This window comes from Gymnoscopelus braueri (genome assembly GCF_963280865.1).
Source record: "Gymnoscopelus braueri genome assembly, chromosome: 5".
Classification (NCBI taxonomy): domain Eukaryota; kingdom Metazoa; phylum Chordata; class Actinopteri; order Myctophiformes; family Myctophidae; genus Gymnoscopelus; species Gymnoscopelus braueri.
Genome location: NC_137606.1, coordinates 57,436,095 through 57,457,186, shown reverse-complemented (window position 1 = coordinate 57,457,186; position 21,092 = coordinate 57,436,095). Strand labels below are relative to the sequence as shown.

Sequence of the window (21,092 nt, the reverse complement as noted above, 5' to 3'; positions counted from 1 at the left end):
TCTCTCTGGTGGTGAAGGGGTTAACGCTCACTGTTTCTTCTCTCTGGTGGTGAAGGGGTTAACGGTCACGGTTTCTTCTCTCTGGTGGTGATGGGGTTAAAGGTCACTGTTTCTTCTCTCTGGTGGTGATGGGGTTAACGGTCACTGTTTCTTCTCTCTGGTGGTGATGGGGTTAAAGGTCACTGTTTCTTCTCTCTGGTGGTGATGGGGTTAACGGTCACTGTTTCTTCTCTCTGGTGGTGATGGGGTTAACGGTCACTGTTTCTTCTCTCTGGTGGTGATGGGGTTAACAGTCACTGTTTCTTCTCTCTGGTGGTGATGGGGTTAACGCTCACTGTTTCTTCTCTCTGGTGGTGATGGGGTTAAGGGTCACTGTTTCTTCTCTCTGGTGGTGATGGGGTTAAAGGTCACTGTTTCTTCTCTCTGGTGGTGATGGGGTTAAAGGTCACTGTTTCTTCTCTCTGGTGGTGATGGGGTTAAAGGTCACTGTTTCTTCTCTCTGGTGGTGATGGTGACCAGCTGCTTGGCAGCCTTGGCGATGTCGTAGGCACACTGTATGACCTGCTGGGTGAGCAGCTGGTAATCCACCGGCGGGGCCGAGGGGTCCGAGGGCGCCGCCTTGCGGCACTCCACCTGCAGCCGCGAGGCGCTGGAGGCCAGCAGGCGCAGAGAGCAGTGCACCGCGTCCAGAGCAGGACGCTGGGGGAGAGGAGGACACACCGAGAGGACAGGGGAGGACACAACGAGAGGAGAGGAAGACACACCGAGAGGAGAGGGGATGACACACCGAGAGGAGAGAGGAAGACACACCGAGAGGAGAGAGGAAGACACACCGAGAGGAGAGGGGAAGACACACCGAGAGGACAGGGGAAGACACACCAAGAGGAGAGAGGAAGACACACCGAGAGGAGAGAGGAAGACACAACGAGAAGAGAGAGGAAGACACACCGAGAGGAGAGGGGAAGACACACCGAGAGGACAGGGGAAGACACACCAAGAGGAGAGAGGAAGACACACCGAGAGGAGAGAGGAAGACACAACGAGAAGAGAGAGGAAGACACACCGAGAGGACAGGGCAGGACACAACGAGAGGAGAGAGGAAGACACACCAAGAGGAGAGAGGAAGACACACCGAGAGGACAGGGGAAGACACACCGAGAGGAGAGGAAGACACAACGAGAGGAGAGAGGAAGACACAACGAGAAGAGAGAGGAAGACACACCGAGAGGAGAGGGGAAGACACACCGAGAGGACAGGGGAAGACACACCAAGAGGAGAGAGGAAGACACCGAGAGGACAGGGGAGGACACAACGAGAGGAGAGGAAGACACAACGAGAGGAGAGAGTAAGACACAACGAGAAGAGAGAGGAAGACACACCGAGAGGACAGGGGAAGACACAACGAGAAGAGAGAGGAAGACACACCGAGAGGACAGGGGAAGACACACCAAGAGGAGAGAGGAAGACACACCGAGAGGACAGGGGAGGACACAACGAGAGGAGAGAGGAAGACACACCGAGAGGAGAGAGGAAGACACAACGAGAGGAGAGAGGAAGACACAACGAGAGGAGAGAGGAAGACACACCGAGAGGAGAGAGGAAGACACAACGAGAGGAGAGAAGACAACAAGAGGGGGATAAGACACAAAGAGAGGAAGACATGAGAGGAGAGGAAGACACAACCAGAGGAGAGAGGAAGACACAACAAGAGGAGAGAGGAGGACACACAAGAGGAGAGGAAGACACAACGAGAGGATAGTAAGACACAAAGAGGAGAGGAAGACAACGAGAGGAAAGGAAGACACAAGTAGCAAGATGTAATTAAAGGTTATTCAAACACCACATTATCAATATAAATATGTATTGTATATTCTTCAAAGATGTTATAAAAGCTGGTCTGTGGTAATATGCCATTTTGTGCACAATTCGTCAGAGAAGGGAGATAAATACAGACAGACAGACAGACAGACAGACAGCTTACCTTAGGGAAGAGAGAAGCCATCTCAGTCACAGCAGAGTGGATCTTCTCTGAACAAGGAACAAAGCTGAGGAGGACAAAACACAAAACAAAACAGATCAAACTTTATTTATAGGAGCACATTTAACTGACCAGAGTGATGTACAAGTTTAAAACACAAAGCATCAACAAGAAAACGCCCATTAGCTCACAGACACATGTATACACAGTGCTTGTAGCTCACTACTACCATTAAACGGTAAGCCTTTTTTACCATTTTGAGAAACATTTTTAAATAGTTCAAATAGCCGATCTACAAGCTCACAACGTGTCGACGTAGATCGGCTATTTTCACTATTTAAATATGTTTTCAAAATAGTAAAATAATGCCACGAAGGTTTAGGCATAAGGCGTAAGGCAAGATATGTCCCTCTGTCTGGCTGCATACTATTCTAATACTGTTGTAGCAAAGATGATTCCACTGGAAGCACAAAATGACAGCCTCATATCTCGTTCATATCTCACACAATCTCATTTCCTCCCAAAGTGAACGCAATATATCACAACACAAAGAAATCTGACCTGTGTATCACCACACAACACAACACGACACAACACAACACAACACAACACAACACAACACAACACAACACAACGCAATGCAATGCTTGTTCAGGATGGGACGATGTTAGCCTGGCATTGTCCAGACTGATAACGTGGATTCACTCTCACGTTCCTCCCCAGTATCAGTCTGGACGTCGGCCCATAGGGAGCGAGTATCACTATTGTTTCTATTGCTACTATTGCGTTTCACTACTGTATACGGACCAGAGCATTTGAGCGGAGCGGAGTGGGTGAATGACCCCCCCGCGCTCCGCTCCCCGTCGCTCCGTCGCTCACGTTGATTTGCGCACCTCTCGCTCCATGCTCCGCTCAAACCGGGCCACTCAACAGTAAAAACAAAATAAAAGAAAAAGAAAGTAGAAATTCTAATGAAATCTTGATGTGCACTGCTGGATGTCTGTGTGTCTCTGAGTCCGTGCGACCGGGCATGCTCAAACATTCGGTGCGCGGCCCCCGCCGGGGCGGCTTGGAGCGGCAGGCGGTCCTTGCTCCGAGTAGCGCTCCAACCTTTTTATAAACCAGCTCCACGGTCACTTCAAAATCGCGTCGCTCCACTCCTCGCTCCGCTCACATGCTCTGATACGGACAGCAGTTGAAACGCAGTCACTGATTGGCCCCGATCGTTTTCTGATTTCTCATACTCACTCCCTATTGGGCCGAAGTCCAGACTGATACCGGGGAGGAACGTGAGAGTGAATCCACGTTATCAGTCTGGACAATGCCAGGCTAGGACAACGTGGGGTCTCTGTTCTACATGTAAAGTGTCTTGAGACAACTTGTTGTCAGTGGTGGAAAAAGTACTCAAATTCTTTACTTAAGTAAAAGTGCCAATACTGCAATATAAAAATATTCTGTTACAAGTAAACGTCCAGAATTTTAAATGTACTTGAGTAAAAGTACAAAAGTATTGGCATCAAAATGTACTTAAAGTACCAAAAGTAAAAGTACTAAATCTTTGAAAATAACAGATCTACAAGCTCGCGACGTGTTGTGAGCTTGTAGATCTGCTATTTTCAAATAGCCCAGGTATAAAATAGGGCTAACGTGGTTAATGTATGTTTCATTATATCATAGTTTATATCTGAAAAGTAACTGAAGTTTTCAAGTGAATGTAGTGGAGTAAAAGTACAATATTTGCCTCTGAGATGTAGTGGAGTAGAAGTAAAAGTAAAAGTATTGAAAATTAGAAATACTCAAGTAAATACAAATACCTCAAAATTGTACTTAAGTACGGTACTTAAGTAAATGTAATTAGTTACTTTCCACCACTGTTGTGATTTGACATTGTAATAACATGTAATTGAATTGAATATCAGAACACAATGGTACTTCCAGCAGCAAAGCCACTGAGGATGAGTGAGTGTTTGTGACTGAAACATGAAGTCAGGTTCTTAAACTCCTACCTGTCATGTGACTGAAACATGAAGTCAGGTTCTTAAACTCCTACCTGTCATGTTTGAACTCCTGGGCGGCTCTCAGCAGCTCCTGGATGTTCTTGGTGACCTGCTCCGTCTTCAGGATGACGTCCTCAGTGCACGGTAACGTAGGGTCTGGTTCTCCTCCCTCACCGTCCTCTGACTCCCCCCTGCTCTCCTCTTCACTGCTGCGACCCATACTGGAGAACACACACACACACACACACACGCGCGCGTTAAGAGCGGATCAGAGCGCCTGCCAGCCAACACACAGACATAGCTCTGAAAATGCATTTCATTTGATGTTCAATTCTGACCTGCTGATCCTTGATGACCGATGGTTTAAATTAATAATCACATCGTACTTTGATGTGAAAACGCAGGCCTGCTGCACAAAACACGTAGATGTTGGCAGGTCTGGTGTGTGTGTGCGTGTGCGTGTGTGTGTGTGTGCGTGTGCGTGTCTAACCTTAACGAGACGTCGTACGTCTGTGTGTTGTCATAGTCGCTGTCTGTGCCGCTGCCGTGCTTCTCTTTAGAGACCTGGAGACAGAGAGACAGAGAGACAGAGAGACAGCGGGACAGAGGACAGAGAGACAGAGGACAGAGGACAGAGAGACAGAGAGACAGAGAGACAGAGAGACAGAGAGACAGAGGGACAGAGAGACAGAGAGACAGAGGACAGAGGACAGAGAGACAGAGAGACAGAGAGACAGAGAGACAGAGAGACAGAGGGACAGAGAGACAGAGAGACAGAGGACAGAGGACAGAGAGACAGAGAGACAGAGAGACAGACGGGGGGGACAGACATACATTTTGTTTGTATCCTTTATTATTATTATTATTATTATATGTATTTTTTATTTCTCTTCTTGCTAAATGTATAGAAGCCAATAATTTTTTACCCAATTTTGTTCCCCCCAATTTAGTCGTTGCTACTTTTGCTATTTCTGAATTTGAACCCTGAATAGAAACAGTTATGGACATATGAGGTTTCCACTGACAGAGACCATATATTTTATACTTTGGCTGTTCAAAAATAGCAGATCTACAAGCTCGTAGATCGGCTATTTTTTTTAATCGTCAAGATTTGTGCAAGTCTTTGAATATGTTTTTTTTTAACTCAAATCTTTGCTTCTGGAGGTTCTAATAAATTAACTCCAGGGTGCATATGGTCTCTGTCAGTGGAAACCTCATATGTCCATAACTGTTTCTATTCAGGATTCAAATTCAGAAATAGCAAAAGTAGCAGGTCTACAAGCTCCAAACGCGTCGCTTCGCCAAAAGACTGTTAATTTAGGAAAATCCCAATTGGAGCCACTAGAGGCAAAGTAGTACACAAATCCTACAAAATGGTCTCCTAAGTAGGCGTGGTTTGCTCCCCCCCCCCCCTCTCCCTGGCTGACTATGTGGATGTGTATTTGTGTATTTTCTTCATTAAAGAAAATAAATGCTTTACATGTTTGAAAGTGCACCGTTATTGGCAGATGCTTTAAAAAAATAATTAACATAAATTTCCCCGCACAAACATGTATTATTCAGGCTCCTGTTTCTGCTCAACATTGTAACAGGGCCTTTTATTCATAAGGTATATATTTGACCACTATAGACTATTATAGTGTGTTTAGCATGAATGTTTAGCAAAATGTCCCGATTACCAAAATCAATCAAGACAGTTAATAATGTTAATGATATCATTGAGCATTGGAACACACATTGTATTGAATATTTAATACGTCCATAATGATTTCACCTACTATATTCACAGAGGTTTTTAGAACATCTTATGGGGACAGAGCATTGAGTTAAAATAAGGGACAGAGCATAGAGTTAAAATAAGGGACAGCGCCCTCTATGTCTCCTCCGTCAGACTGCAGATGGACTCTTCAGATATCTTCCCAGATCTCATGAGAGTGTGTTGCTGGGACAGAGGAGGGTCCATAACAACGATGATTTGTCTCTAAAATAAGCCATTTTAGTATGAAAACCTTGTAAGTAAGTAAAGCGGAGATGGCATGTCTTTGCCATTTCCGTCTTGGGCTTCGCACCGCGCTTAGAGCTTGTAGATCTGTTTACTTCTGATGCTTTTGAGTGAGGCTGCAGTATGATCAATGTAGGAGGTTCATTTACGGGGGGGAATATATGTTAACTCTTTGACTGCGGACGACACGATAACGCGTCAAGTGCTACTTTGTCCAGTTGGCCGTCGACGCGTTCGACGCGCTGGACGCGCGTTCATTGTTTAATCTCTGATTGCGCTATGCTGCTTAATATTCAATGTTATTCTCGAGTTCCACTTACTTCACCCACATCTGCATCCGGTTTCATGACCTGGATTCCGTTTCCGTTTTTTGATTTTTTTCCCCGGTCATTTTCGTCCAAAATAGGTAAACAAACGGTTTTTCACACGGTATAACAGACAAACGGACAGGTTCTCTTCTATAATCTATGGTCTGGGTGACGATCAGTCATCGCCGTCGTGTATCACATCGTAATTTTGGCCGATCAGGCAATCTGGGACTACGTCACATCCGTTTTCATGTTTTTCCCTGTCTAATCTCCCAAGAAGGGTGACAGTGACCCAACGACCTGATCAAGCTGTCATGTGCTGCTCTCTAGTGGCGGATTTGTGCTGTGCCTTTAAATTATGTGTCTTTAAATTATTTTCATGAAAAAAATCAAAATATAAAAATAAAAAAACACGAAAATTGCTGGCACTGGGGGAGTACTTTATGAATGAATATTTTGAAAATGAAAAAAAATAAATGGAAATAAATCAAAATTAATCAGAAAAACACGGCCCCCTCACGCATTAGGAGGGCAGGGTGAGTCACCAGAACCAAGGACGGGTGTTTTCGATGAATCTAACATGGTTAAAATGTAGTTTGAAGTTACAATGGGTTTGTATAGGAAGGGGGCGTGTCTGATAAAATGAATATCAAATATCTAAATACTGAATCGAGCAACTTAAAAACTGTCTGGGGGCGGGGCTCACTAAGTCCTGAGTAGACGATAAAATGACAAAACGTTTTTTTGAAAGTGAAATATCCCTTTAAAATATGGAGACGAGAGGTTTGTATAGATGGAGATATAAGAACCCACCATGTATCTGCCCATCTCTGTAGACCCCGACAGATGCTGACCCCCGTAGGACCCTGGACCACCCTTCCTCACCTAGAGAGAGAGAGAGAGAGACACAGAGACAGATGGACAAAAGGATAGAGAGAGTCCAGATTTCAGGAAAAGAGGAGACAAAAGACAGATGATGAGGGAAGGTTCATGGGTTATCTACCAGTCTCCAGCCTTGCATGAGTTCTGGGCATCACTACCTTGTTGTCTAAAAAAATGGCTGGCAGTGGGCAAACGACAGCCCCGAAATAAGTCTGGCAGTGAATGAGTTAAAAGAGATTCCTTGCCGACAACAAGGAAGTGATGCCCAGAATTGCCACGCCCTCTTTCCCCCAGTGAGCTCCTTGGGAAACATGTGGATACTAGTGGACCAGCTAATACCTGCTGGTTGCCAGGCAACCGCCCCACCTATCATCATCATCATACCTCGGGTGGGGGGGGGGGGGGGGGGGTTCCAGGGGACGCCACTTCGTGTTGCACCTTGAATTGTTTTTTTTAACACAAAATGTCTCCTCTGGGGGTCCCTGGCACAAAACATTTTCAAATGGGGGTCCAAATAATATATATGTCAGTTCGGGGGTCCTTGGCACGAAATAAAAAGTTTGATAACTACTGGTATAGGGCATAGCAGTGGCGGCCATTTTGTGGTTCCACAAATCGAAAGCCCATTCATTTTTCCCCCATGGAGATTTACGAAAATATTTATATAAATTATTTTAAGCCTAGAATCAAGCCGTCCAGTATCCTGGTGAGTCATGACTATAAAACATTTGATTCTGTGAAAAATAATATTTGAGAACCGCAAAACAAAGGGTATTTATCAAATATAGGATATCAACTAATTAAAATTTAAAAAAATGTTTTCAGACAGACAGACAGACAAAATGCTTACATCCGGAAGATGTACGACTGCACTGCAATGAGCGACAGGACAGACAAACAGACAGACAGTTGAGGAGAGACAGACAGACATTTTCTGTGCAAAGATGATGAGTTGGACACGGAATTCTATAGACGTCCTGAGACGTGTGTGTGTGTGTGTGTGTGTGTGTGTGTGTGTGTGTGTGTGTGTGTGTGTGTGTGTGTGTGTGTGTGTGTGTGTGTGTGTGTGTGTGTGTGTGTGCAGCAGGTCCCAGAGCATTAGCATTTGGATATCAGAGGCTTGGTTCAGCGCAAGGAGGCGTAAACAGTACAGCACATCTAGCCCCTTTTCTTACATCTAAAAGCATAGGCTGACAGTTAACGATTCTGTAAGGGATATGTGTGTGTTAGTAAACGTTTAGTCTGGGAGGCATTGCGTCGGAGCTTGGACAGCAGGGGCGTGGCCACTGCGTTGTGATTCAAATCAACAGCCAATGAAGAAAAGGGGGCGGGATCCACATGCACTGGGTGTTGCATCTAAATAGGATCGACGGGAAGCAATTTCCCCTTGAGAAATTGTGGCCGCCATTGTTGTGTACTGCTGTTTGCCTCTCGTCGGACTTTTTAGACGAGTTGCACAGCTCTCAGACCGGTAAGAGGCGTGTCCACTCAGATTCTGAGCTTAAGTTACATCCCGCCCACAAATACCAGGGCTCTGGCCCAGAAGTTCCTCGCCGAGCTGGCGAAAACTTCTGGGAACTCAGATTAGTAAACGTTAAATATTGTGATAGTAATCATTACTATAGAGTGTTTGTTCAGTAACAGTGTTAAATAGCTCTATATTGTGATAGTAATCATTACTATAGAGTGTTTGTTCAGTAACAGTGTTAAATAGCTCTATATTGTGATAGTAATCATTACTATAGAGTGTTTGTTCAGTAACAGTGTTAAATAGCTCTATATTGTGATAGTAATCATTACTATAGAGTGTTTGTTCAGTAACAGTGTTAAATAGCTCTATATTGTGATAGTAATCATTACTATAGAGTGTTTGTTCAGTAACAGTGTTATATATATACACAGTATAAATATTTAAAAGCCAATGTAGTGGAGCGTCTTAGTGCTAAGGCCCACTAAGGTGGTGGCCATCTTGAAAAACGGCCGCCATCTTGAAATTTCAAGTAGCTTCGGGTGACTTATAGTCAAGTGACCCACAGAGACTCTGCTCATGCCAATTGTCATGCTTGTATCACCAAATAAACCATTACATGACTTAACTGCTCCACTAAGGTGACGGCCATCTTGAAAGATAGTTGCCATCTTGAAATTTCAAATGCCTCGGACAATTTTCTTGTCATGGAGACGGCTCATGCTCATGTTGTATCATAAATGTAAAGATGGTAGCACTTATCTGCTCCACTAATGGGGGCCAATGTATGGTAGAGAGCAGAAAGGTGTAAGGGAGGGGGTTGTAAGGGAGGGGGGGGTCTCTAAACTTACGCTGGGTGTGTTGAGGGGCTGCAGGCGAGCTGCCAGGGAGTCCAGGGAGGCTGGGGGCCCGTGGTGGTGGTGGTGGTGGTGGAGGAGGTGGGCGTGGTGGGCTTTGGGGCCGGGGGAGGGGGCTGCGCCCGGCTCGTACATGGAGAAGGCCTGGCGTTGGCGCCCCGGGTGGGGCAGCGGCGCGGCGGGGGGGTCCCCGCCTGTCCCAGGGGTCCCCACACCTCCCATCACCCGTCCTCCCCCTTCTCCTCCTCCTCCTCCCCTCATCCCACCTCCTCCTCCTCCCCCCGGCCCCCCAGCCTGGTGGCCCCCCCGCAGTGCTCCGTTCTCCTGCTGCATCCGTGTGATCTACAGGGGAGGGGGAGGGGGGGGGGGAGCAGGGAGAGCAATGGAGGGAGAGAGGAGGGGAGGGGGAGGGAGGATGAACATGGGGGAGGGGAGGGAGGGAGGGAGGTGTCACCTGAATGGTTGAAAACAAGCATCCACATTCACAGGTACAGTTATGGGGGGAGGGGTCTTCATTCATATATATTATTGGTATGGGGGAGGGGTCTTCATTCATATATATTATTGGTATGGGGGAGTGGTCTTCATTCATATTATTGGTATGGGGGAGGGGTCACCCTGTATAGAGCATAGCAGTGGCGGCCATTTTCTGGTTCCACTCATTTTTCCCATAGAGATTTCCAAAAAATATTTATATTAATTATTTTAAGCCTAGAATCCAGGATCCTGGTGAATCATGACCATACAACATTTGATTCTGTGAAAAGTAAATGAATATTTAATTATATGATATACTATATTTAATAAATACCCTTTGTTTTACTTTTTTTTTCACAGAATCAAACGTTTTATGGTCATGATTCACCAGGACCCTGGATGGCTTGATTCTAGGCTTAAACTAATTATATAAATGTTTTTGGAAATCTCTATGGGAAAAATGCATTGACTATTTTGGAGTGGAACCAGAAAATGTCCGCCACTGCTATGCCCTATTGTTATGAGGGGGAGGGGTTACCTTGTATTGTTATTGGTATGGGGGGAGGGGTTACCTTGTATTGTTATTGGTATGAGGGGGAGGGGTGACCTTGTATTGTTATTGGTATGGGGGGAGGGGTTACCTTGTATTGTTATTGGTATGGGGGAGGGGTTACCTTGTATTGTTATTGGTATGGGGGGAGGGGTTACCTTGTATTGTTATTGGTATGGGGAGGGGTTACCTTGTATTGTTATCGGTATGGGGAGGGGTTACCTTGTATTGTTATTGGTATGAGGGGAGGGGTTACCTTGTATTGTTATTGGTATGGGGGGAGGGGTTACCTTGTATTGTTATTGGTATGGGGGGAGGGGTTACCTTGTATTGTTATCGGTATGGGGAGGGGTTACCTTGTATTGTTATTGGTATGAGGGGGAGGGGTTACCTTGTATTGTTATCGGTATGGGGAGGGGTTACCTTGTATTGTTATTGGTATGGGGGAGCGGTTACCTTGTATCGTTATTGGTATGGGGGGAGTGGTTACCTTGTATTGTTATTGGTATGAGGGGGAGGGGTTAACTTGTATTGCTATTGGTATGGGGGGAGGGGTTACCTCGTATTGTTATTGGTATGGGGGGGAGGGGTTACCTTGTATTGTTAATGGTATGGGGGGAGGGGTTACCTTGTATTGTTATTAGGGATGTTCGATATTATCGGCCTCCCGATATTATCCCGATATTATCGTCCGATATTAGCATAAAAATCGATATCGGAAAATATCTGTATTGTTTTTAATAAGTTACAGGAGTTCTTACTGTATGGTGTGTGTGATATGAAATTTGAGCTTACCATAATCACAGTAATCCCTGCATATATCGGTATCGGTTGATATCGGTATCGGTAATTAAGAGTTGGACAATATCGGCAAATCGGTTATCGGTAAAAAAAAGCCAATATCGGACAACCCTAATTGTTATTGGTATGGGTTACCTTGTATTGTTATTGGTGGGGGGAGGGGTTATCTTGTATTGTTATTGGTATGGGGGGAGGGGTTATCTTGTATTGTTATTGGTATGGAGGGAGGGGTTATCTTGTATTCTTATTGGTATGGGGGAGGGGTTTCAGACGTCATCCTGAAGCTACAGAGGAGGGGGGGGGGGGCTAGTGGGAGGGGCTAAAGCCACAATTACACTTTGTTGTGGGTGAGTGTAACTGTGGCTTAATGTGCAGCAGCAGCGATAAAGGTTCGTCTATGAGGGTATATGCCGTAGTTAGGGGCGTATAGAGGTCAAGGTTCAAGGCTACGGCCACACCCCTAGTCTGCTATGGAGAGAAAGGGTGGGGGAGGGGCTGGGTTGATGAGCAAGGCACCGTCGTCCTGAAGCACTGAAGTCGGTGTTGATTTTGACAACAATGTTTTATTCAGTTTTAGTCTTTTGAATAAAATGTCATTTAGTTTCAGTCATATTTCAGTACATCTGAAATGTTTCAGTTTTTGTCTAGTTTTAGTCGATTAAATATAAGATTTTAGTCGACTAAAACTAGTCGATTTAGTCGACTAAAATGTATTTTGTCGGTGCCTTGATGGTGTCGTAATGGCTGATTTTACACTACGCATGCTGAAAACAGCAGATCTACAAGCTCACAATGCGTGCTTGTAGATCTGCTATTTTCAGAGCACCTGAGCGCAACCAAGCATAAAATGACTTGTCTTTTAGTTCTACTGGATCTCTTCTCCACTAGATCCCTCACTAACATCTTAGTCTAGTTTTTATCTGTTGACAAAATTGTCAATAAGTTTAGTCTTAGTCTTAGTCATTGTAGCTTAGTTTTTATTTAGAGTGTCAGTGAAAAAATAGTCAAACATTTTTCGTCATAGTTTTAGTCGACAAAATAGTCAAACATTTTTCGTCATAGTTTTAGTCGACAAAATAGTCAAACATTTTTCGTCATAGTTTTAGTCGACAAAACAACGTCTTTATGTTCATGATAATATAGTTTATGTGAAACAACCGTCATGATGAGAGACCCATGAAACACACAACACACAACACAATCATCCAACAACAAACACACACTTGTAGATCTGATATTTGTTTTGGTACTTTTGTGTGAGGCTGCAGTTTGACTCAGTAGGACATGGATTTAAAAAGTCTAAATATAGAGATAAGAGGTTGAACCAGTAGAGTCTCAGTAGTCTCCTACTGATCAATGTATTGTCTCAGGAATGAGACAAAAACTAAACAAATCTCCATGAATTCAAGGCTTCATGTGGTGATTCATAGAAAATAAGTCCTTTTTGGGGTGAACTACTAAGTCCTACCTCCTTGCACCCTATCTCCTTACATCCTACCTCCTTGCATCCTACCTCCTTACAGCCTAACTCCTAGCATCCTAACTCCTTGCATTCTACCTCCTTACAGCCTACCTCCTTACATCCTATTTCCTTACAGCCTACCTCCTTAAAGCCTACCCCCTTACATCCTACCTCCTTGTACCCTACCTCCTTGCATCCTACATCCTATATCCTTACACCCTACCTCCTTACACCCTACATCCTACCTCCTAGCATCCCTACTGTACCTCCTACCTCCTTACACCCTACCTCCTGGTATGCTACCTCCTTGCATCCTACCTCCTAACACCCTGTATCCTTACACCCTACCTCCTTACATTCTACCATCTTACACCCTTGTACCCTACCTCCTTGCATCCTACCTCCTAACATCCTTACATCCTACCTCCTTGCAGCCTACATCCTATATCCTTACACCCTACCTCCTAGCATCCTACCTCCTAGCATTCTACCTCCTTACACCCTACATCCTACCTCCTAGCATCCCTCCTGTACCTCCTACCTCCTTGCATCCTACCTCCTTACACCCTACCTCCTAACACCCTACCTCCTTGCATCCTACCTCCTAACACCCTACCTCCTTGCATCCTACCTCCTAACACCCTGTATCCCTACCCTCTACCATCCTATCTCCTTATACCCTACCTCCTTACATTCTACCATCTTACACCCTTATATCCTACCTCCTTGCACCCTACCACCTACCTCCTTACATCCTACCTCCTAGCATCCTACCTCCTTCTGCAGTCTGCGTAGCTCCTCACTCAGGTTGTTGTTGACCTTCATCAGCTGAGTGACCTTGGCCTCAGAGGAGGCCAGAGCTTTCTTCACCTCCAGATACTCCTGCAGGGTGATGGGCCCGTCTGACAGGTCTGAGGAGTCCATGCTCTACACACACACACACACACAGAGGTAATTCTTTTTACAGTGCGTTTGCTTGTCAAGTCGGTTGCGTTGTTGTACAGTTTATTCTATAATAGTATAGGGGCCGGGCATAGCAACGTCACAGGGTCGAGACGCCGTTAAATCAGCCCACTTTCGCCGCCATCTTGAGTGAGTAGATTGACAGCTGCCACAAGTGTAGAGTAGGCCTAGTGTAGTGTAGTCTGTAGTCCTGTGTTTGTTGTCCAGCAAGTAGACGTAGTCTAGTGTACATTAATATCTATCTCTAACCTGTCTGTTGCTCTAATTTAGCAATGGTAGGACAGTGCTGCATTATCGGATGCAATGCCAAGGTTTCAGGCGTTAAATTAAAAAAGTTAAATTGCACACATTTCCAACCTGGAAGAAAAGCTTTGGAGATCAGATGTCGGAGATATCAAAGAAACGTCGTATGGCTTGGCTTGGGTATCTTAAATACAATGAGATTGAGCTAACAGCTAAATAGTGTTTCTCTATGTGTCCAGTCTGAGAAACGTTGTCTAACGTGGGTGGCTCACGGTCACTGTGGCTGAGTAAACAGCTAGGGACTCTTGTCTGTCTGTCAGCAAGTGTTCAGACGTCAGATATCAAATAAATGTAGTATGGCTTGGGTGTCAGCTGACGAAATAACATAACCTTCAACAACATTCCCAAACACATATAAGCTCAAAGAACGAGCATGACAGCACACAATCAAACATATAAACATCTGTTGGAGGCGAGCATCAGCGTTGCCATGTCGGCTTATTATAAGCGACTTTGGCCTTCTTTTTCTGTAAAGTTGCTTGTAAAATTAGTAGTTTTGTGTGGCTTATTTATAAAGTGTACTTGCTTATTTAGGTACTTGCTTATTTAGGCTTTAAAAAGAAAAAGAAAAAAAGAAAAAAAACAGTGGTTCTCAAATCTTTTCATGAAAATGTTTTGTGCCAGGGAGCATTTGTGTTGTTAGAATGTTTTAAAAAAATAGCCTATGTACAAGCTCACGTGAGCTTGTAGATCGTCTATTTTCAAGTAGCCGATGTCACTAAGCCACTTCTTTTGGGCTTGTTTTCATAGACCTGGTTGCTTATTTCTCTCGCAAATATGGCAAAACTGATCGCAACAGGTCCGTTGTGCACTTTCTCAATGATCAATGAACAATATAAAATTAATAATAATACTTCGCTATAATAATATTATAAATATATATATAAATAATCAGTACTCAAGATGACTATATGTTATTTCGGTTACACAACTAAGCAACAAAACGTTGTTCTTTTCAGGTAAAATTAATGATTGTGACTGACTGGGCTCTGTCATTACATCTGGTCTAGGGCACAGATGTAATGACTTTTTTTCCAGGTAGCGTGCCTTCCTTTGCGTCTGTGTTCAGCTTCTCTCTGTATGGTATCTCTCTGTCACGCATTGCCCGGTCCATCTTCTGTCCTTTACCAATACATTCGCTGTAGTTCAGGTCGTGACTCGTGGGTAACTGTCAATGATGTTGATACGAGCTGTTGTTATGGAGCCCACCTAATATGGCCACCGGAACTACTTCAGCCTAAGCTTGGCCACGCCTTTGGCCCCTATATACTACAATTTAGGCATTTATCTGGAACAACTGGAACAATGTGCACTATTTCTCTTCTTCTTCCCCTTCTCTTTCTATGGAAATAACAATACGATGGGAACTATGCATGAACACTAATTTCACACACTTTTGGGTGAGACCTGTGATGTGACAATAAAGATGATTCTGATGCAGAGGGGAAAATGTTGGAGAGAAACATTATCCGCCTCAATCAACTTTAAGGTCATTATCATTAATCACCTGGTCCGACAGAACACATGTATACTTTAATGTGCACAATCCTGTTGTGTGTTGTTGTTGTTGTGTGTGTGGTTACCTCATTGTGTGTGTGTGTGTGTGTGTACCTTGGCGCGGTTGTTGCGTTGTGTGTTGTTGTTGTTGTGCGTGGTCAGCTCGCTGTCCGTGTCTTCATCAGACGCTACGCTGTCGTAGTCGTGCTGGTCGTCATCGATGCCCAGGTCCAACACATCTACACACACACACACACACACACAGTTTAACCCATTAAAATGTCTTCTAAAACTGTTTTCTGAAAAACATATATTGCTTTCTACGTATATCAGTGGAGCTCAAGACATGTTCATGTCAAGGACCCCTAGATTTACATGTATTTGGCCCCCCCATCATCTCAAAATATGTTGTTCCAGGGACCCCCCAGAAGCAATGTTTTAAGATCTATTTCTGAACGATTGAGACCTTTGTCATATAACGGGTTCAGCAATATAAAAGAAGACATAATTATCACATCATAATTACATCATTTTATTGAGGCGTCTAAACCTCGGAGGTATCGCGAGATTTAGTCGCCAGACAGGAAACAGTGGACAGTCTCGCGATACTTTGGCCGTTCAGAAACATACTTTGTGCTCTTTAGATACCTCTATAAAACGATACAGTGTTCACATCTCTTTAGATACCTCTATAAAACGATACAGTGTTCACATCTCTTTAGATACCTCTATAAAACGATACAGTGTTCACATCTCTTTAGATACCTCTATAACATTATACAGTGTACACATCTCTTTAGATACCTCTATAACATGATACAGTGTTCACATCTCTTTAGATACCTCTATAAAATGATACAGTGTCACACCTGTGATATGTCTAGAGATGGAGCTTGTTATTTTGTATTGATAATGAGCACCTTATCGATCCTGTTTATTGATCCGGGCTTTTATCGAGACACTATTGAGCTTTTCTTTATTATTTTCTGAAAAGAAGTGAGACAACAAATTGTGAACAGAACCAGTATCATTTGTATTGTTCAGTTGTGACTTTATGACTGACCATCATCTAAATATAATGAAGGTGACAAACGTATAAAAATGTTTTGCCCATCATTAAAACCATTCATTAATATGCAGTAAGTGATATATTATCCACCTTCCAGACAATAGCATTTGTTTTCTGGTTGCTTTTCGGAACCCGGAAATTCCAAGATGGTGGATTTGAATTAGCCTTTGTCCATATATGTCTATGGGGTGTGTGTGTGTGTGTGTGTGTGTGTGTGTGTGTGTGTGTGTGTGTGTGTGTGTGTGTGTGTGTGTACCAGTAGGACTGCTCAGACCCTTGCCCTGTTGTCTCCTCTTGGCGTCACTCAGGATGTCGATGATGAGCGTAGCGAACTCCCTGGCATTGAACCTGGCCAACTTCTGACGCCCCTGAGACACACAGAGAGAGAGAGAGAGAGAGAGAGCGAGAGAGCGAGAGAGAGAGAGAGAGAGAGAGAGAGAGAAGTATGACATGTCAGCTCTCTCTAACATAATAGACATCATTTATCAGAACTAAATATTGTTAGTGGGAATGAAAACATAGTCGCACCACCCGGAAGTGGAGCGTGAAGGCAGACTAAAACCCCGGTTTCCTTTGCGCATAGGTGCTGCGTCGTCATTGTCCCAGAGCCAACATGAGATAGTACAAACAGCAGAGGGCGCTGTTTTTCATTCTCATTTGGCTTTGGGTTCCCAGATTGGCTACAGAGTGACCGGCTTCCATAAAGTGTTTGGCAATAGGAGATTTAATATCCTTGCGTCTGATGGCACTCATGTGTTCTATAAGGCGGATGTTCTGCCTACATGCTGGAGATCACATTTACAGGAGATCATGTAGACTACATTGGAAGAACTACAGTTGACAAACTGTCTGATGGTGTATTGTTTGTCAGTGACTGCACTTTTAAATGTGTTCATTTTCTTGGAGTATTTACAGACAAGAGACGAGGGTAGAAGCCGGTGACTCCATCAAGCCGCCCTGTGTGTTGCTGGGGGGGGGGGGGGGGGGGGGGGGGGGTGTAGCAGTCTGCTTTCCGCTTGTGTAACAGATGTAGAATGGTCTGGATGGTGAGAGAGCCTCATGTGTATGTTTTGTCGTTGTCTGTACGTTGTGCCTGAGGACCCCCTGGACCACCAGATGATGCATCTCAAGGGGTTTATCCTCCAATAAAAATGTTCAAATCAAATCACAAATCTAAGCTCCATATAAGGTCGAGTGAGGAGGATGCAGTGACATCAGCGCTATGACACGTCTCTCTCTCTCTCTCTCTGTGAGGGCATAGGGTCTCTCTCTCTCTGTGAGGGCATAGGGTCACTCTCTCTCTGTGAGGGCATAGGGTCTCTCTCTCTCTCTGTGAGGGCATAGGGTCTCTCTCTCTCTCTGTGAGGGCATAGGGTCTCTCTCTCTCTCTGTGAGGGCATAGGGTCACTCTCTCTCTGTGAGGGCATAGGGTCTCTCTCTCTCTCTGTGAGGGCATAGGGTCTCTCTCTCTCTCTGTGAGGGCATAGGGTCTCTCTCTCTCTCTCTGTGAGGGCATAGGGTCTCTCTCTCTCTCTGTGAGGGCATAGGGTCTCTCTCTCTCTCTCTGTGAGGGCATAGGGTCTCTCTCTCTCTCTCTGTGAGGGCATAGGGTCTCTCTCTCTCTCTCTGTGAGGGCATAGGGTCTCTCTCTCTCTCTGTGAGGGCATAGGGTCTCTCTCTCTCTCTCTGTGAGGGCATAGGGTCTCTCTCTCTCTCTGTGAGGGCATAGGGTCTCTCTCTCTCTCTCTGTGAGGGCATAGGGTCTCTCTCTCTCTCTGTGAGGGCATAGGGTCTCTCTCTCTCTGTGAGGGCATAGGGTCTCTCTCTCTCTCTGTGAGGGCATAGGGTCACTCTCTCTCTGTGAGGGCATAGGGTCTCTCTCTCTCTCTCTGTGAGGGCATAGGGTCTCTCTCTCTCTCTGTGAGGGCATAGGGTCTCTCTCTCTCTCTCTGTGAGGGCATAGGGTCTCTCTCTCTCTCTGTGAGGGCATAGGGTCTCTCTCTCTCTGTGAGGGCATAGGGTCTCTCTCTCTCTCTCTGTGAGGGCATAGGGTCTCTCTCTCTCTGTGAGGGCATAGGGTCTCTCTCTCTCTCTCTGTGAGGGCATAGGGTCTCTCTCTCTCTCTGTGAGGGCATAGGGTCTCTCTCTCTCTCTGTGAGGGCATAGGGTCTCTCTCTCTCTCTCTGTGAGGGCATAGGGGTCTCTCTCTCTCTCTGTGAGGGCATAGGGTCACTCTCTCTCTGTGAGGGCATAGGGTCTCTCTCTCTCTCTGTGAGGGCATAGGGTCTCTCTCTCTCTCTGTGAGGGCATAGGGTCTCTCTCTCTCTCTCTGTGAGGGCATAGGGTCTCTCTCTCTCTCTGTGAGGGCATAGGGTCTCTCTCTCTCTCTCTCTGTGAGGGCATAGGGTCTCTCTCTCTCTGTGAGGGCATAGGGTCACTCTCTCTCTCTCTGTGAGGGCATAGGGTCTCTCTCTCTCTCTCTGTGAGGGCATAGGGTCTCTCTCTCTCTCTCTGAGGGCATAGGGTCACTCTCTCTCTGTGAGGGCATAGGGTCTCTCTCTCTCTCTGTGAGGGCATAGGGTCTCTCTCTCTCTCTCTGTGAGGGCATAGGGTCTCTCTCTTTCTGTGAGGGCATAGGGTCTCTCTCTCTCTCTCTCTGTGAGGGCATAGGGTCTCTCTCCTCTGTGAGGGCATAGGGTCTAGAGAGTGACCGTCTGAATCTACAGACTGGACAGTGAGAACAAGCTACACTGTGTGTGTCTCTCCAGGGCAGTGCTGTGGTCAACAGTCTCGTGCAGTGGACACACACACACACACACACACACACACACACACACACACACACACACACACACACACACACACACACACACACACACACACACACACACACACACACACACACACACACACACACACACACACACACACACACACACACACACACACACACACACACGTAATTACAGCAGGGCTGGCGTTGACTCAAGGACAGAAAAATGTCAGTTTTAAAGCAACAACAACATAGTTGATGTAAACTGACTGACTGCAGGTTATTAGTGTGGTTGCCCTAACAGGGCAACCACACTATAGTAATCCTTACACTTTATTATTTTTCTAGATAAACAATACTTTGCACCGCATCTCCTCCCACAGTTTTTGAATGACCGTCTTTGAGCGGGAATCGTGCGCTTGTATTTTGCTAAGAGATTGGTTAAATAGTTTAATTGATATTGATTTATAAGTGCATTAAATTTCCCCATCCGCTTTAATGGAAAAGTGAAAAAACTCAAATTAATAAGTATTTTTTCTCAGAAACCGTAAGAGCTAGAGTTACCATATTTGTAGGGGAGGTTCATAATTTAGTCCGAAATTATTAAAAAATGTATCACACCATTCGGCCACATGGTGGCGCTATAACAGCCCCCTTTACGTTTTGGCCTATAACTCTTGAACCGTAGGTTGTAAAATAAAAATTTCCTTGGGTCACGACGCATCTCCCCATATAGGCCACGCCCATTTGCGTCAGGATAGATTTTCCGCCATTTTGAATTTTCTTCAAAACACACTTTTAGCTCCTCCTCCCACATATTGTCCAAATTTCACAAAAATCGGTACACATGATCTCTGGACCCATGCGATAATCTGGACCGAAACAGAATTTTGATAGTCCAGTCAATCCCAAATTTGAATCACATGTCAAGGGTGGTTTAATCAACGGATCCCCATAGGGGGCGTCACAACTGCCAAAAATGTAACCGTTTGATGCAGATACATTATTTCGGGGTGGATCGATCCTCTCAAAATAAAACGCAAGTGATCTCATGAGAGACGTGACAATGTAATTGAGGCAGCCTCCGACGGTATTCCTCCCAGCGTATTACTCGAGTCCCGGCGTCGGCGCAACCGCACTTTGCAATTGCCCTGAATTGCGACGCGTCTAGTTCATAGATGCTCTGCTTTGTTTCAGAAAGGGTGGGGGTCCAGGACCCCTTCTTTGATATACACCGTAGGTTATATACACCTGATGTTATATCCTCACTGCTGGGCAGAAACCTGGTTTTATTTGATTTTATAAATCAGTGCTATTGAAACCCTTTATGTCTGTGTGTGTGTGTCTGTATGTCTGTGTGTGTGTGTGTGTGTGTGTGTCCTGGTTGTGTGTTGCTGAGTACTCAGGGTTGTGTGTGTGTGTGTAGGTGTGTATGTGTGTGTGTCCTGGTTGCGTGTTGCAGAGTACTCAGGGTTGTGTGTGAGTGAGTGAGTGAGTGAGTGAGTGAGTGAGTGAGTGAGTGAGTGTGTGTGTGTGTGTGTGTGTGTGTGTGTGTGTGTGTGTTACCTGGTTGCGTGTTGCAGAGTACTCAGGGTTGTGTGTGAGTGAGTGAGTGAGTGAGTGAGTGAGTGAGTGAGTGAGTGAGTGAGTGAGTGAGTGAGTGAGTGTGTGTGTGTGTGTGTGTGTGTGTGTGTGTGTTACCTGG

At 45.1% G+C, this 21,092-nt stretch overlaps 1 protein-coding gene across 1 annotated transcript in view; it reads right to left on the bottom strand.

Moving 5' to 3' along the window:
* Positions 1-303: 303 nt before the first annotated feature.
* git1 (G protein-coupled receptor kinase interacting ArfGAP 1) overlaps positions 304-21,092 on the bottom strand; it is a 48,511-nt gene continuing 27,722 nt past the window's right edge. Inside the window, exons 12-21 of the mRNA XM_080429331.1 lie at positions 20,954-20,985; positions 16,871-16,982; positions 15,660-15,784; positions 13,557-13,709; positions 9,487-9,834; positions 7,099-7,170; positions 4,466-4,539; positions 4,029-4,196; positions 1,982-2,045; positions 304-699 (exon numbers count right to left, since the gene is read on the bottom strand). Of these exons, the coding sequence (XP_080285457.1) occupies positions 484-699; positions 1,982-2,045; positions 4,029-4,196; positions 4,466-4,539; positions 7,099-7,170; positions 9,487-9,834; positions 13,557-13,709; positions 15,660-15,784; positions 16,871-16,982; positions 20,954-20,985 (1,364 nt within the window). The 3' untranslated portion in view covers positions 304-483. The remainder of the gene's footprint in view (positions 700-1,981; positions 2,046-4,028; positions 4,197-4,465; positions 4,540-7,098; positions 7,171-9,486; positions 9,835-13,556; positions 13,710-15,659; positions 15,785-16,870; positions 16,983-20,953; positions 20,986-21,092) is intronic.